At 45.3% G+C, this 13,604-nt stretch overlaps 1 protein-coding gene across 1 annotated transcript in view; it reads right to left on the bottom strand.

Moving 5' to 3' along the window:
- Positions 1 to 8,830: 8,830 nt before the first annotated feature.
- Positions 8,831 to 13,604, bottom strand: part of EPHX1 (epoxide hydrolase 1) — a 28,032-nt gene continuing 23,258 nt past the window's right edge. The window contains exons 8-9 of the mRNA XM_009901220.2: positions 12,685 to 12,810; positions 8,831 to 9,954 (exon numbers count right to left, since the gene is read on the bottom strand). Of these exons, the coding sequence (XP_009899522.2) occupies positions 9,729 to 9,954; positions 12,685 to 12,810 (352 nt within the window). The 3' untranslated portion in view covers positions 8,831 to 9,728. The remainder of the gene's footprint in view (positions 9,955 to 12,684; positions 12,811 to 13,604) is intronic.

Genomic DNA, 13,604 nt, shown 5'->3' with positions numbered 1-13,604 from the left:
CTCATCAGGATCATTGATAAAGATTTTAAACAAAACTGGCCCAAATACTGAGCCCTGTGGCACACCACTTGTAACTGGCTGCCAGCTGGATGTAACCCTACTCCCACCACCCTTTGGGCCCAGTCATCCAGCCTTTTTTTATATTTTTTGTTTAATCTAGTGAAGCATCCACCCATCCAAGCAATGAGCAGGCAGTTTCTCCGGGTGGATGCTGTGGGAGACACTGTCAAAGGCTTTACTACAGGCCAGCTAAACAACATCCACAGCCATTCCCTCATCCATTATGCAAGTCACCCCTGTGGATCAAGCAGGACCTGCCCTTTTATGACCCCATGCTGACTGGGCCTGATCACCTGGTTGCCCTGCACATGCTGTATGTATGACACTCAGGATAACCTGCTCCATGACTTGCCCCTCACTGAGGTCAGACTGACAGGTCTGCAGTTCCCCAGATCCTTCTGGCTCTTCTTGTAGATGAGCATCATGTTTGCCAGTCTGCAGTCAGCTGGGACCTCCCCAGTTAACCAGGACTGGTGATAAGTGATGGAAAGTGGCTTGGTGAGCACTTCACCAGCTCCCTCGGTACACCCAGGTGTCTGCCATCCAGCCCCACAGACTGGTGTGTATCAACAGGTCACTAACCATCTCCACTTGGAGTATGGGAGCTTCATTCTGCTCCCCATCCCTGTCTTCTAGCTCAGGGGGCTGGGTAGCCAGTGAACAACTGGTTCTAATACTAAAAACTGAAGCAAAGATGATATTGAGTCCCTCATCCTTGAGCACTATGTTTTGTGGTTTCTAAACTGCAACAAGGCAAGGAAATAACACACTTCTAATTCCACATGATGCCCAGAGTCATAATTTTCAGAGGATGTGTGTCAGATCTTCTTAAAATGGTCCTTGCAAATGCAAATTCCTTCTCTGTCTAATCTAGACAAGACTCCTCAAATGATTGTGTTTGTCACCTGTCTGTAACAGCTGCAAGTGCCTGTTTCAGACATTTCAGAGGTACAGAAGTTGTTTGTTCTTTCTGAGGACAGCTGTCTGAGAGATCAAAACAGAAGGGAAATTACCAAAAGCAGAGGCACCTAAGATTGGGCCATTATAATGGAACATTCTTCCCTCTAACTTTTTGGTTCTTGGGTTAAGTCCTGGCTCTTGCCGTGTCTCCAACATCCTATTGGTTAGGCTGGAGCATCTCAGCTGCAACAAGTGCAGCTTCCCAGTTTTGTTGTGGTCAAACAAAAGCCTTCTGGCTTATCTTCACTTGTTCTTTGTCAGCAGAGTCACTGAGCATTTGTTCCTTGGAGAGAATGTGTATCACGATCAGCTGTCCTTCTAGAGCCTGTACCATAATTAGCTGTTAGTTCTTTGATGAAGCAACATATGTGTGGATTAACTGGTGTAGCACAGGAAACTGCTGCTGCTTCCTTAATGTGCCTCTGTTACCCATCACTTCCAAACAGAAGCTGGCAAGTCTCCCTTACAGGCTGACTTTGGACTACTGGTTGAAAACCAACAATTAATTTAAGTTGTGCTAGGGAGGTTTAGGTTGGACATTAGGAAAAACTTCTTCACTGAGAGAGTGGTGAGGCACTGGAACAGGCTGCCTAGGGAGGCAGTGGAGTCATCATCCCTAGAGGTGTGTAGATCAGGTGCTTCAGGGTATAGTTTAGTGGTCATAGTGGTTAGGTTGTGTGCTGGGTTGAGGCAGCCCCCTCTCTCCCCACCACAGACAGGAATAAAATGCTCAGACAAACAGATTGCAAAAGTGATGAAAGTTTAAATAGAAAGCAGTGAATGTTACAGAGAACCCAAAGCGCAGTGACAAAGAAAGATCCCAAAGCAAACCCAGAGGCATCCCATTCCCACCTGAGGGTACACCCGAGACCCTCAGGGCTCCTTCTTCCCCCTCCCTCCGCTGGGCAAGTCTCAGCCGGCCAGGCCTGAGACTGCCCATCCCCCCGTGGCCTTGGGCCTAGCCAGGCCCAAAGGCAGCAGACATCTCCCCCAGTTACCGGCTGGCGGAGGAGGAAGAAAAGAGAAAGTGCCAGACCCCACACTGGATCTTATAGTGGTGCAAAGAATTATGGTAGGAAATACACAATTTCCTGTGTCCATCCCTCTGGGCTGGACTTCTGGACACAGGAAGTGAACACACCAGGGGGGCACCCAGCTCAAACTGCAACAGGTTGCAGTTGTATCATAGAGGTCTTTTCCAGCCTTAATAATTGATTCTATGACTGTTGCTTTTCTGGGGAAGGATTTGTTCCCTTCTGCAACAGTTTATTTCCTATCTTCTTAGCTGAGTTCTGCTGTAACATGCATCTGATCTTCTCACTTTTTGATGGCTTCAAAGTCCAATCTCAAGACTGATTTTGATGCTGATGGAAAGTAATATTCTGTGTGTTAAGTAAGAATTTCACTAACTTAACAAGCTAAATGTATTCCCAGCTTCGGTTCTGGATGAAGCTCTCTTTCCACTTAGGTTCTGGTTTGGGAATGTCTGCTGCTACAAAGTTTGTGGTCTTCAGCAATCCAGAGTTTCATCCCTTCTTACTGTTAACCTAGTATGTGGTAGATATGTAATAGATATAACACAGATAGCATATTGTCATTTTTAAGGCCTTAAACCACTTTTGTCTTCCAGACTGTAAACTGATGATTATCATGGAATCATAGAACGCCAGATTGGAAGGGACCTCAAGGTCCAACCTTTCTAGGTAAGTCTAGATGAAATGAGATTGTCCAGCACCCTGTCAAGCTGAACCTTAAAGGTGTCCACTGTAGGAGAATCCACTACTTTGGGAGATGATTCCAATGTCTTAACTGTTCTTATGGTGAAACATTTTCTTCTGGATTCCAATTGGAATCTCCCCAGAAGTAACCCATTATTATCTTTAGATTATGTTTAGATCCTGAAGTAAGCCAGCTTTTTCTGAGAAGTCCCAGGATAGTGGTTCAAAGATCTGATATCCTTGAATGTTCTACACTAGATCTGTACAGGATAGCTAAATGGGAATGGCTGAGATTATAAATACCCAGGAAGAGAGGAAGCTTTTCCTATGTGTTTCCAGACCCTGTGGTTAATTAAGTGCTGTTAACCAGACCCTTCTCAAAAGTGATGTGTAAAATAGAGTTCTAAAAACCTAAAGTGTGGTGAGTCATGAGGTACAGGAGTCAGAATTGGTTACTGTCTTGTGCCATTGCAGCTGTGTGGTTGTGGCCCTCCACTTTCTGTGGAGCAATGTAAAGGGTGAAAGTCTGTGAAGGGTGTCAGTGACTGGTTTTGAAAGGCATCTGTATGGTATCCAGTTCAAGAAGGACAGGGACTTGCTGGAGACATATAGAAAAGGGCTACAAAGATGCCTGAGGGGACTGGAACATCTCTCTTGTGAGGAAAGACTGAGAGAATTTGGTCTTTTTAGTCTGGAAAAGAGAAGACAGGGGGGAGCTTATAGATGTTTAGAAATACTGAAAGGGTGGATGTCAGGAGGATGGGACCAGGATTTTTTCAGTGGTGCCCAGTGACAGGACAAGGGGTAGTGGGCACAAACTTGAACATAGAGAGTTCTGTCTAAACATGAGGAGGAACTTCTTTAAGGGTGACGGAGCACTGGAACAGGCTGCCCAGAGAGGTGGTGGAGTCTCCCCATCTCTGGAGACATTCAAAACTGGACATGTTCCTCTGTGGCCTTCTCTAGGTGAACCTGCCTTGGCAGGGAGATGGACTGGATGGATCTCCAGAGGTCTTTTCCAACTCCTACCATTCTGTGATTCTGTGGTGTACTCCTCTGATGTTTATTTAAAAAAACAAGTACAGGAGGAAGACTCAGAGCAGCTTTCAGCCTGCTCTCCTGCAGTGTAAAGCACCAGGGTCCTTCTTTCAATTGAGGATGTTCTATGTCAAAACTTATTTGAATTCTAATTTCCCCCGCTCGGGGCTAATTACCAGTTGCTTGTTTGTTGTTTGGGGCTTTTTTTTTCTCCTCCATCTATAGGCATAGAGAAATAAAACCAGCAGCTATCAGAAGAAAATGGAAGTGATTTAAAGAATTGCCAAGTACCATCATTTGGTTGCAGGCATTGAATTTTTTTTATGACATGGTTTTAGCTTTAGAGGATGGAGAAGGTTTTTCTTCTTCTTTTATACTTTGTCTGTAGCTTCAATATCATTCCTAAAATTTCCTAAAATAGGAAGAATTTACTCACTTCTAAGACCAGAAATGAGAATCTGCTGGGGAGAAGGTGGCAAAAATTGAGAAAGAAATCAGTTGTGCAGCTTCAAGAGGAACCATTTAAGCAATTATGTCTTTTTCCTTTTGAAGCTAAATAACAAATAATGGTGAAATTAGGAGAATTATGTCTGTCTTCTGCAGTGGGTTCTTCTAAGTTTGTGTGAGGTGTTACTGAATCCCCCCTCCTCTTTGGTTTCTCTGAAACATTAAGAATGCCTTCCAATCACTGTAAAAAGCTTTATCAGCAACAAAAGACTGGGAGTGATGCAAAAAGAAAACAACTTGCAGTGAGACAAAAATGCAGAAGTGGATCCTCGTTCCCTTGAGGCTGTACCCTGTGGTTTGGGTTGGAAGAGACCTTAAAGATCATCTAGTGTCAACCCCACTGCTATGGGCAGGGACACCTTCCACTGGACCAGGTTGCTCGAGGCCCCTTCCAATCTGTCCTTGAACGCCTCCAAGGAGGGGGCATTCACAACCCTTCTGGGCAACCTGTTCCAGTGTCTCACCACCCTCACTAGAAAGAATTTCTTCCTAGTATGCAGCCTAAATCCTCTTCCATCTTAAAGCCATTGCTCCTCATCTTAGCACTTCAAGCGTTTGTAAAAAGTCCCTCTACAATTCCTAGAACCCAAGAATGACAAAGGTATGTACGTAGAAAACCAGGCCCACAGTGCAGGCTTGGTTGCAGAAAACCTTAAGAACTGCTGGAAAATTAAGCTCTCGGACTTTCCTCCATTTGGGGAAGCTGAAAGGTTAGTAGATTCACTCAGAGCAGAGAAGAGAGCTTACAAGGCAGTGATGGGCATAGACCAATGGTAAATGGGCTTATTTAGGCTCAGGTGAGGCAGAGCTGCACCCCAAGCTCATGAAATCCTGCTGAGCAAGGTATGCCACACAGGCGCAGTGGGAAGAATGTTAACTGGGCTAAGCCTTTTCCCCTCTGCAGAGGAAGATGTTGATATCCATCATTTAGCTGAATACCCTGAGGTGGGATGATGCATCCTTGTGCTTTGGTGCAATGGACAATTAGGAATGAAGCAACAGTAGGTGGACTGTATTAAGAAGGAAGTGTGGTGTATTTACCAGGAGGGCAGTATCAAAAGCTGGTTTTGCATTGGATGTTGATTGCAGACCAGTGGGGGCCCAGTCAGGGCCTGGGAAGAAACTGAGAGTGCAGTTTCTCCTTACACCTGCTTCCAGAGCCTGGGCTTTGGGGGGACCCAAAGCAAGCTGCAGCTGCTACTGCTGCAGGGTGCAGGCAGCTGCACTGTGGACAAAGCCCAAGGTCTGTGCTCAACGCCATGGACAGAAAGCACTGCGAAGAGGGCAGGAGGCCCCTTGCCGAGGCAGGCAGTGGGGGGGAAAGGTGGAGTGGGCTCCTCACTTCCTTTTTGTTGAAGCAGTCATGAGTCAGTCTTCACTTGGAGTTAGATTTGCTGGAAGCTGGGTGGCTGAATGTAGTTTTGTCTTCCTTTCCTGATCACTTTTTTTCTGTGCTGTACTCCCTCTGCACTAATGTCTGCAGTGGTTTGAACCACTGCTGCAAAGGGGGATTATCCTCTCTTTTAAGAAGATGGAAACTCATCACTTAAATCTCATTTATTGTTCATCCTGTCCTCAAAACTGCAGACATTTGATTATTAAACACAGAAAGAGCATGAGCAGCCTTAATGTCTTAAAACCCAGTCAGGAGGGGATTTTGAAGCCTGGTATTTGGACTACATCTAGCAAGGGGAAAGAGCTGTCACTCAGATCTATATAAATACTGCTCTCCAGAAGACAAATGATAATTCTAATGGGGCTAATTCTTCTAGCAGCATTGGCATAACACCATCAGGGCTGTCTGGCACTGCAGAGAGTATTTTGTCCATGGAAGAAAAACTAATCCTAAGCAAGATGGATTTAGTGTGAGTTATGTTCCTTAAAGTGCTGTTACAGCAAGTAAAACAAGTGGCATCCCTTCTCAGTGTTTTAAAATAAGCTGCCCTGAAATTAATATGGATTTATTCCTTGTCTCTTCCCACAGCATCAAAAATAAAAGTGTATGTTCATGTAATCCATATTGTATATTGCACCTGCTGTAAGCCAGAATGTACAGCTGAGGGGCTGTCTTGAACCCAGCCATCCTTCTCCCCAGGCAATTCTGGCTGACTCAGTGGTGAGGAGCAGTGGCCCTTATGGATCTGGAGCTCCCTGTGATGCTAGACTTAACAGATTCTATTTTGCACTAAAGAGTGGTTTCAATTCCTCTTTCATATCAAAGTGTGATTTCTGTTCCATTTTGTTGTTGTTCATTCATTCATACTGTGAGTGATGCCTGACTTTTTTTTTGTGTGCAGTGTGCATGAAGACTTATCTTGTTCAGTTTGTGTGTCATCTGCATGAACTTATCTTGTTCAGTTGCAGATAATGTCCAAAGGCTGTAGAGTGGGGCTTGGATTTTTCAGGGCTTCATAGTTTGTAGTTTAAAAATCAGAAGTAAAAGTGGGAGCTGTATTCAGAAGAGGATGAGCTTAATAGTGTTTTCTTCATACCAGAAGCAGATAGTTTTCAAGCACTTCAGTGTGTAAGTTCATTTATTTTCAGTGGCAGTGGTAATTACCTGTAAGAAGAGACCAGCATCAGCCTCTCCAGTGTCCTTTTAGGTAGCTGTAGACAGCAACGCCACCTGCCCTCAGCCTCCTCTTCAAACTAACCAGCCCCAGCTCCTTCAGTTGCTCTTCATAAGATTTATTCTCCAGGCCCTTCCCCAGCTTCATTGTCCTCTGCACTGGCTCCAGCACCTCCACATCTCTCTTGTATTGAGGTGCCCCAAACTGAACACAATACTGAAGGTGTGGCCTCACCAGAGCTGAGTGCAAGTCATATCAGAACAACCTTTGCTGTGTGACAAGTGGTTAATTATAATTTTTAAGCTTCTGAAATCTTCACCTTTTAGGTCGAGATTTCTTTCTCTTTCAGACAGTAGCTAATGAAACCCATTTTTGTGCTGGATTTGCTCTCCCTATGCCTATTTTCTTTACTAAGTAAAGCAGCCAGCATGGACAGCTGGTGTTTGTAGTAGGCTGAAGTGCACTTACCTGGCACACAGAGTGGAGCAAGGATGTGCTCATTTACTGCCTCCGTTCATTATCAGTGTCACAGATTGCTAAGTGTTGTGAGACATATGTAAAAATAGAAAGGTTCTAGAGGCAGTTGTTTTCTGTCCAGTTCTTGCTGGTGACTGAGCACAGATGAGCTGCTGTAATGTAAGATCACAAAACAGAGTCCTGATGTGCCCTCTTTCATTGAGGCTGGGCCCCTTCAAGCAGATCTGTTCCAGAAGGGGGAGAGAGAATGCTTCAAGCTTTCTGCTCGCATCTGAAAATCTGTTTGGCACAGTTATCATATAGCAAACTTCCTTCCCACTTACTCTATCTGCCTTGTGACTGAGCAGTCCCTGGGGAAGTATTCAGTTATATCAGTACATGGCAGTGCTCCCTAGCACCACAGCAGATGTCTGCAGTGTGCATTAAAGATGAGAGAAGATGATCTCCAGCTCTGAAATACAAGGCCACACAAGGGACAGGAGTAAGAGATCAAGACTTGTACAGGAGGGAGCAGAGTAGGGCCTGTAAACAGCTGTCATTTTCTGGGGTGAGCTGATTCCTCCTCGAATCAGCAACTCATTTGCAATATATACTGCACCTGAAACAAGTCTGGGGATGTCTTCTCTAAGAACAATCTGGTTTAGACAATGTGAATAATTCTGTATTTTCTTCCTGTCTATTCAAAACAGCTTGGCCTGAAACAATGGGCATGGTGGTCTTGGGCTGATAGTTGGAATCAATGGTGTTAGATATCTTTTTTCCAACCAAAACAATTCTATGACATTCTGACTAATGAAAGCATTTACAAGTAGAGGTACACTTTGTGCTCACTACTGGTTTACAAGCAGTTAGCTGTCTTCAAGAATTAAAGTGCAGCTTAAAGGCAGCACTGCAGTCAAATTTTGTAGGGAGGCCTGAGAACTGCTGAGTCTTCCTCTCCTGGCATCCAGGTGCAGAAGCACAGGAGGCAAAGAAAGGATAGTGACAGGTCTCATTCTGCTCAAAAAACAGACCCAGGCAGACCCATCTGCCCTAATGATTTTCTGCCATGGCTTACCAGGTGGCTTTGAGCACCAAGACTCAAATGTGCCCAGCAGGAGTGGTGTTTGTTTTACAGAAGGCAAGTCAGGGTGGTATTCTTGAATCTAAAAAGCCCTGTGGGATGAAGCAGGGCTCTGCTGGAGTGACTCTTATTTAACAGCTTCCTTTTCAATTAATATGGTGAAATAACACTGATTTGTGCAAGTGTAACTGGTGGATTATATTTCCCTGTGCTTGCCAGCATAGGAAAGTACATCAGAAGTGACTGGAGAACAAAACCATACCGAAATCAGTCATCTGGATACAGTTTAAGTGTTTGAAGCTCAAGTGCACACACCAGGGACTGTTGCTGGCAGAACCACACAGCCCTTCAAATTCAATTTTCTTTGAGCACTTTGCCTTCCCTCTGACCTTTGTAGCAGATGCAGCACAGAATCAATAGAGGTTCCAAGCTGAAGCTTCTCTTTACTGTCACCAAGCAAAATCTCAGATATTAAAAGCAGCACACAGGTATTACTCAAAATCTTAATGCAAGGTTCTTTTAATTTTGAATTAGTGACATTTCTATTGTTTAGTAAGAGGTATTTCTAACAGTGCAAAGCTGCAGTGTCTTGACCCTGTCCAGGGCTATGATTTTTAGCTGAGTACAAATTCAGTGCAGAGGTAGCTTGGGCTAAAATTGCTCCTACACCCCACCCCTCCCTTCTGGTCCAAGCTGCAGACACCTGTGTGTTTCAGCTGCTTCTCATGTGCTGCTCTTCTGGGAGCTGAGCTTCCTCCTCACAGCCAGGGTGCTGCTTAAAAGTCTAGGCTGCAAAAGGAAGGCAGCCAGCAGTAGCCAGCTGGCTAGTTTCAAGCTGCTGTATGTAGATCATCCATGCTCATTAATCAACATGCTCATGCAAGTTAGGTCTTGCTAGGTTGTTCCCCATCCTTTGTGTGAGGAACCTCACACCTACACCAACTCGAGTTTCACTGCTGCTGTGAAAAAAGCAGCCTTTCATGGCAATTAAACTGTTATTAGTTGTGTTATTAGCAGTGTTAACAGTTGTAAGGTCTATTTTTCAATTTCAAAGCAAGAATCAGGAAAAGAGAGAGCAGACTTGAAGTCTGTGCTTGGGGGAACAAGATAATCAAGCAATACTCTTGATACTTTCGTAGTCCAGCTGAACAAAAGGAAAAGCAACCCCAAGCCAGTAGGTCCCCATGGCAGCATCTCAGTAAGACAGGCTGCATTTTTCTTGCTGTCCTCTCTCACCTTTAGTCAGGAATAAACTACTTACATGGATTACAGAAGACTAGTAAGGTCTGTACCTGTGCTAAGCTCAAAGCATTTACCCTGAGTTTGTTAGGAGAGTTATTCTCCTTTCTTTCTCCAAAGTTGCTCTTTCTCTACTTTCCCAACAAATTGTAGAATATCTTCAGCAAGAAGTTCAGGTTCCTCCAAAGCTGCAAAGTGGCCACCTCGAGGCATGAAATGGAAGGAGACTATGTTGATGTATTTCTTCTGGGCCCAAGCCTGGGGTGTGTGCATGATTTCATTAGGGAAGGAGGCAATGCCAGTAGGTACTTGTACTGTCAGCCTGAGAGAGAGAGGAGAGAGAATAATCCTTCAAACACTTAGTTTTGCAAGAATTGGAAAGTCCCAGGGAAATGCTGTTCTTAAAGAGTTGGTCATAATGTTGTTAGGCAATTAAAAATCTGACTTCCAGACCCCAGATGTTAAGATCAGACAACACTCCATTCCTGGGAAATAAAATGTTTACATACATTGATATTAAAGCAGTTTTGCAAGGGAGCCAGAGCATGAGAGTTAGAAGCATGGAAATGAAGTAAAGAGAGACTGAGCTGACTGGGTATCAGGTTTCCTCATGCTGCAGTCAGGTCTGAAGGGGAAAGCACTCACCTGGACAAAGGCTGGAGAGAAAGTCATAGTGACTACTACTGCTCTAACACATTGAGCCTGGCAAGACAGATTAAGAATAGAAAAGGGGAGAACTGCCTCTAACTGCTGCAAAGAGGGAGGGAAGGAATATATCTAGACTAGTTCAGAGGACCCCACCTGGAGTACTACATCCAGTTCTGGGCCCTCCAACACAAGGAGGATATAGAACTGCAGGGGCAGGTCCAGAGGAAGCCCACAAAGATGATCAGAGGGCTGGAGCACCTCTCCTGTGGGGACAGACTCAGGAAGTTCGGGTTTTTCAGCCTGGAAAAGAGAAGGCTCCAGGGAGACCTTAGAGCAACCTTCCAGTACCTCAAGGGGGCCTAGAAGAAAGCTGGGGAGGGACTTTGTACAAGGGCTTGTAGTGATAGGACAAGAGAGAATAGATTGAAGCTGGAAGAAGGGAGATTTAGACTGGAGATTAGGAAGAGATCCTTTACAGTGAGGGTGGAACAGGTTGCCCATGGAGGTTGCTGGGTGCCCCTTCCCTGGAAGCATTCAAGGTCAGGTTGGACAGGGCCTTAAGCAACCTGGTGTAGTGGAAGGTGCTCCGGCCCATGACTGAGGGAGTGGAACTGGATGATCCTTAAGGTCCCTTCCAACCCCAACCATTCCATGAATATGGGACTTCACCCTGTAAAGTAGCTCTTGCTTGTAACTGCCCAAATGAACTCTATGGAACCTTTTGCACACTAGTAAGTGTAGCAAAGCAACTGGATTTGAGGGGAGAAGTATCTTAGAAACTGGGAAGATCTACACTTGTTACAAACAGAGCAACATTTTCCAGGTCTAAATACCACATAGGCACAAGCTGCATTGTGAGAACTGAGGGACCCTAAAATTTAGACACTCAAATTGTTGGGCACATAACAACTGGAAGCATGGAAAGACGGAGCCTGGTTTTGCATAGGACTATGAGACTCTTTCCTCTAGGCACACAGAAGCTCATATAGCTCATCTCATGTAGGCAGAACGGGAGCAGGATACTGCCCACAGCATAGACGCAGCAGCTTCAAGAACTGAGTCAGCTTCCTGGAAGCATCATTTCACAGCTAAATAAATACCACAGCACTGAGCTGCAGTTGCAAATACCTCAGGGCAGGTTTAAGCCTTCACTAATACTCAAGCTGACACAAGTATATGCAACCAAGCTGCTGTCTTAAGTGTCTGCACAGCAGGAACCTCACTCTTACTGACTTGCAAATTATGCAGTTTGGCAGCATACTGAAGTTGCTTCCAAGGGCAGGACTTAAATCTTTTGCAGAAATAGGCAGACTGTGTCCAGAAGAGTACTAGAGCTACAAACCAAATAAACTATAAACAAAAGTGACTGCATGACTCAGTCACAGGCAAATTAAGTAACTGAAGGGAAATCTGAAAATGCTTGCTTGTGCATTTCCCTAGGTGGATATACCACGAACAAGAGGTCTTCGAGCAGCATCTCCAGTCACATCTCTTTACTGATAGTTCAGGATTCTTACCCAATTAGCATTTTTCCAAGCACAGCACATCAACTAACAGAGCTGTCCTGCAGATAGAGCATTGCTTTTCCTCAGCATTCAGAAACCTGCAGCAGCTCTTAAGACATAACAGCCTGTCTGCAACCATAAACTCAGGGCTCAGCACTGTGTCCAGGTCTGGAGCCCTCAATATAGGAAGGACATGGACCTGATGGAGCAGGTCCAGAGGAGGGCCACAAAGATGATCAGGGGGTTGTAGTACCTCTGCTGTGAAGACAGACTGAGGGAGCTGGGGTCGTTGAGCCTGGAGAAGAGGTGACTCTGGGAGACCTAATAGTGACCTTCCAGTACCTGAAGGATAGAGAGACTGTTTACAAATGCCTGTGGTGCCAGGACAAGGGGCAATGACCTCAAACTAGAAAAGAGCAGATTTAGATTGGATGTTAGGAACAGGTTCTTTACCATGAGAGTAGTGCAACACTGGGACAGGTTGCCCAGGTATGTGGTTAGAAGAATAGAATAGAATAACCCAGGTTGGAAGAGACCTTCAAGATCATTGTGTCCAACCTATCATCCAACAGCACCTAATCAACTAAACCATGCAAAAACCCTATCAAGTCTCCTGCTGAACACCTCCAGTGATGGTGACTCCACCACCTCCCTGGGCAGCCCATTCCAATGGGCAATCACTCTCTCTGTGTATAACTTCCTCCTGACCTCCGGCCAGGGTTGAGGCCCTGTCCCTGTAGATATTCTAGGTGAAGCCCCACAGGGCTCTGGGCAACCTGATCTAGTTGAGGATGTCCCTGCTGGCTGCAGAGGGGGTTGGACTAGATGATCTTCAGAGGTCCCTTCCAACCCAGACCATTGTATGATTTAAAGAACAAAACCAAAGAGTAAACACTCACTTGTCATGTTTCTGTGTGCCCAGCCCATTCTGCAGAGCTTCTTTGTAGAAACGCATTGAGGAGACCATGCAGCCTGACACCCAGTAGATCATGATATTGGTGAGCAGATCATCCAGGCTGAACTTCCTGAAGAGGTAAGTCCAGAGATTTCTTTGTTAGAACCAAAGACCATTTTGCATTACTCTAGCAGGGCCTTTGTTTGGTTTGGTTGTAAGAAGAGGTAGAGAAAAAAAAACAATTGTAAACTCGGTTAGGGGGTGACATGTGCTGCTGCTCCTCTGTCAGTGACCAAACTGACACAAACTGGGAAGAGCTGGAACCTGTCCAGAGAAGGGCCACAAGGACAATCAGAGGGCTGGAGCACCCCTTCTATGGAGACAGACAGTTGGGGCTGTTCAGTCGGGAGAAGAGAAGGCTCCGAGGAGACCTAATTGTGGCCTTCCAGTATCTTAAGAGGGGCTACAGAAAAGCTGGTGAGGGACTTTTTAGGGTGTCAGGTAGTGATAGGATGAGGGGGGATGGAGCAAAACTAGAAGTGGGTAGATTCAGATTGGATGTTAGGAAGAAGTTCTTCACTGTAAGGGTGGTGAGAGACTGGCACAGGTTGCCCAGGGAAGTGGTAGAAGCCTCATCCCTGGAAGTTTTTAAGGTCAAGCTGGATGGGGCTCTGAGCAACCTGATCTAGTGTGAGGTGTACCTCTCCCATGGCAGGGGGGTTGGAGCTAGATAATCCTTGAGGTCCCTTCCAACTCTGACAGTTCTATGAGTCTATAAGTCTGTGATTCTAAGAGACATTTTTAGCTCCTACATGGAAAGCAGACTCCAACAAGCACCTTATGCTCCAGCATAGCTGTCTGGACTGTCCATAGACAGGGTAGGATCAGAAAAGCACATGGAACAGCTTGCTCCATCTATTATTC

This window comes from Dryobates pubescens, chromosome 2 (assembly GCF_014839835.1).
Source record: "Dryobates pubescens isolate bDryPub1 chromosome 2, bDryPub1.pri, whole genome shotgun sequence".
Taxonomy (NCBI): Eukaryota; Metazoa; Chordata; class Aves; order Piciformes; family Picidae; genus Dryobates; species Dryobates pubescens.
Note: the sequence above shows the minus strand (reverse complement) of the source record. Positions and strands in the feature narration are given on the sequence as shown.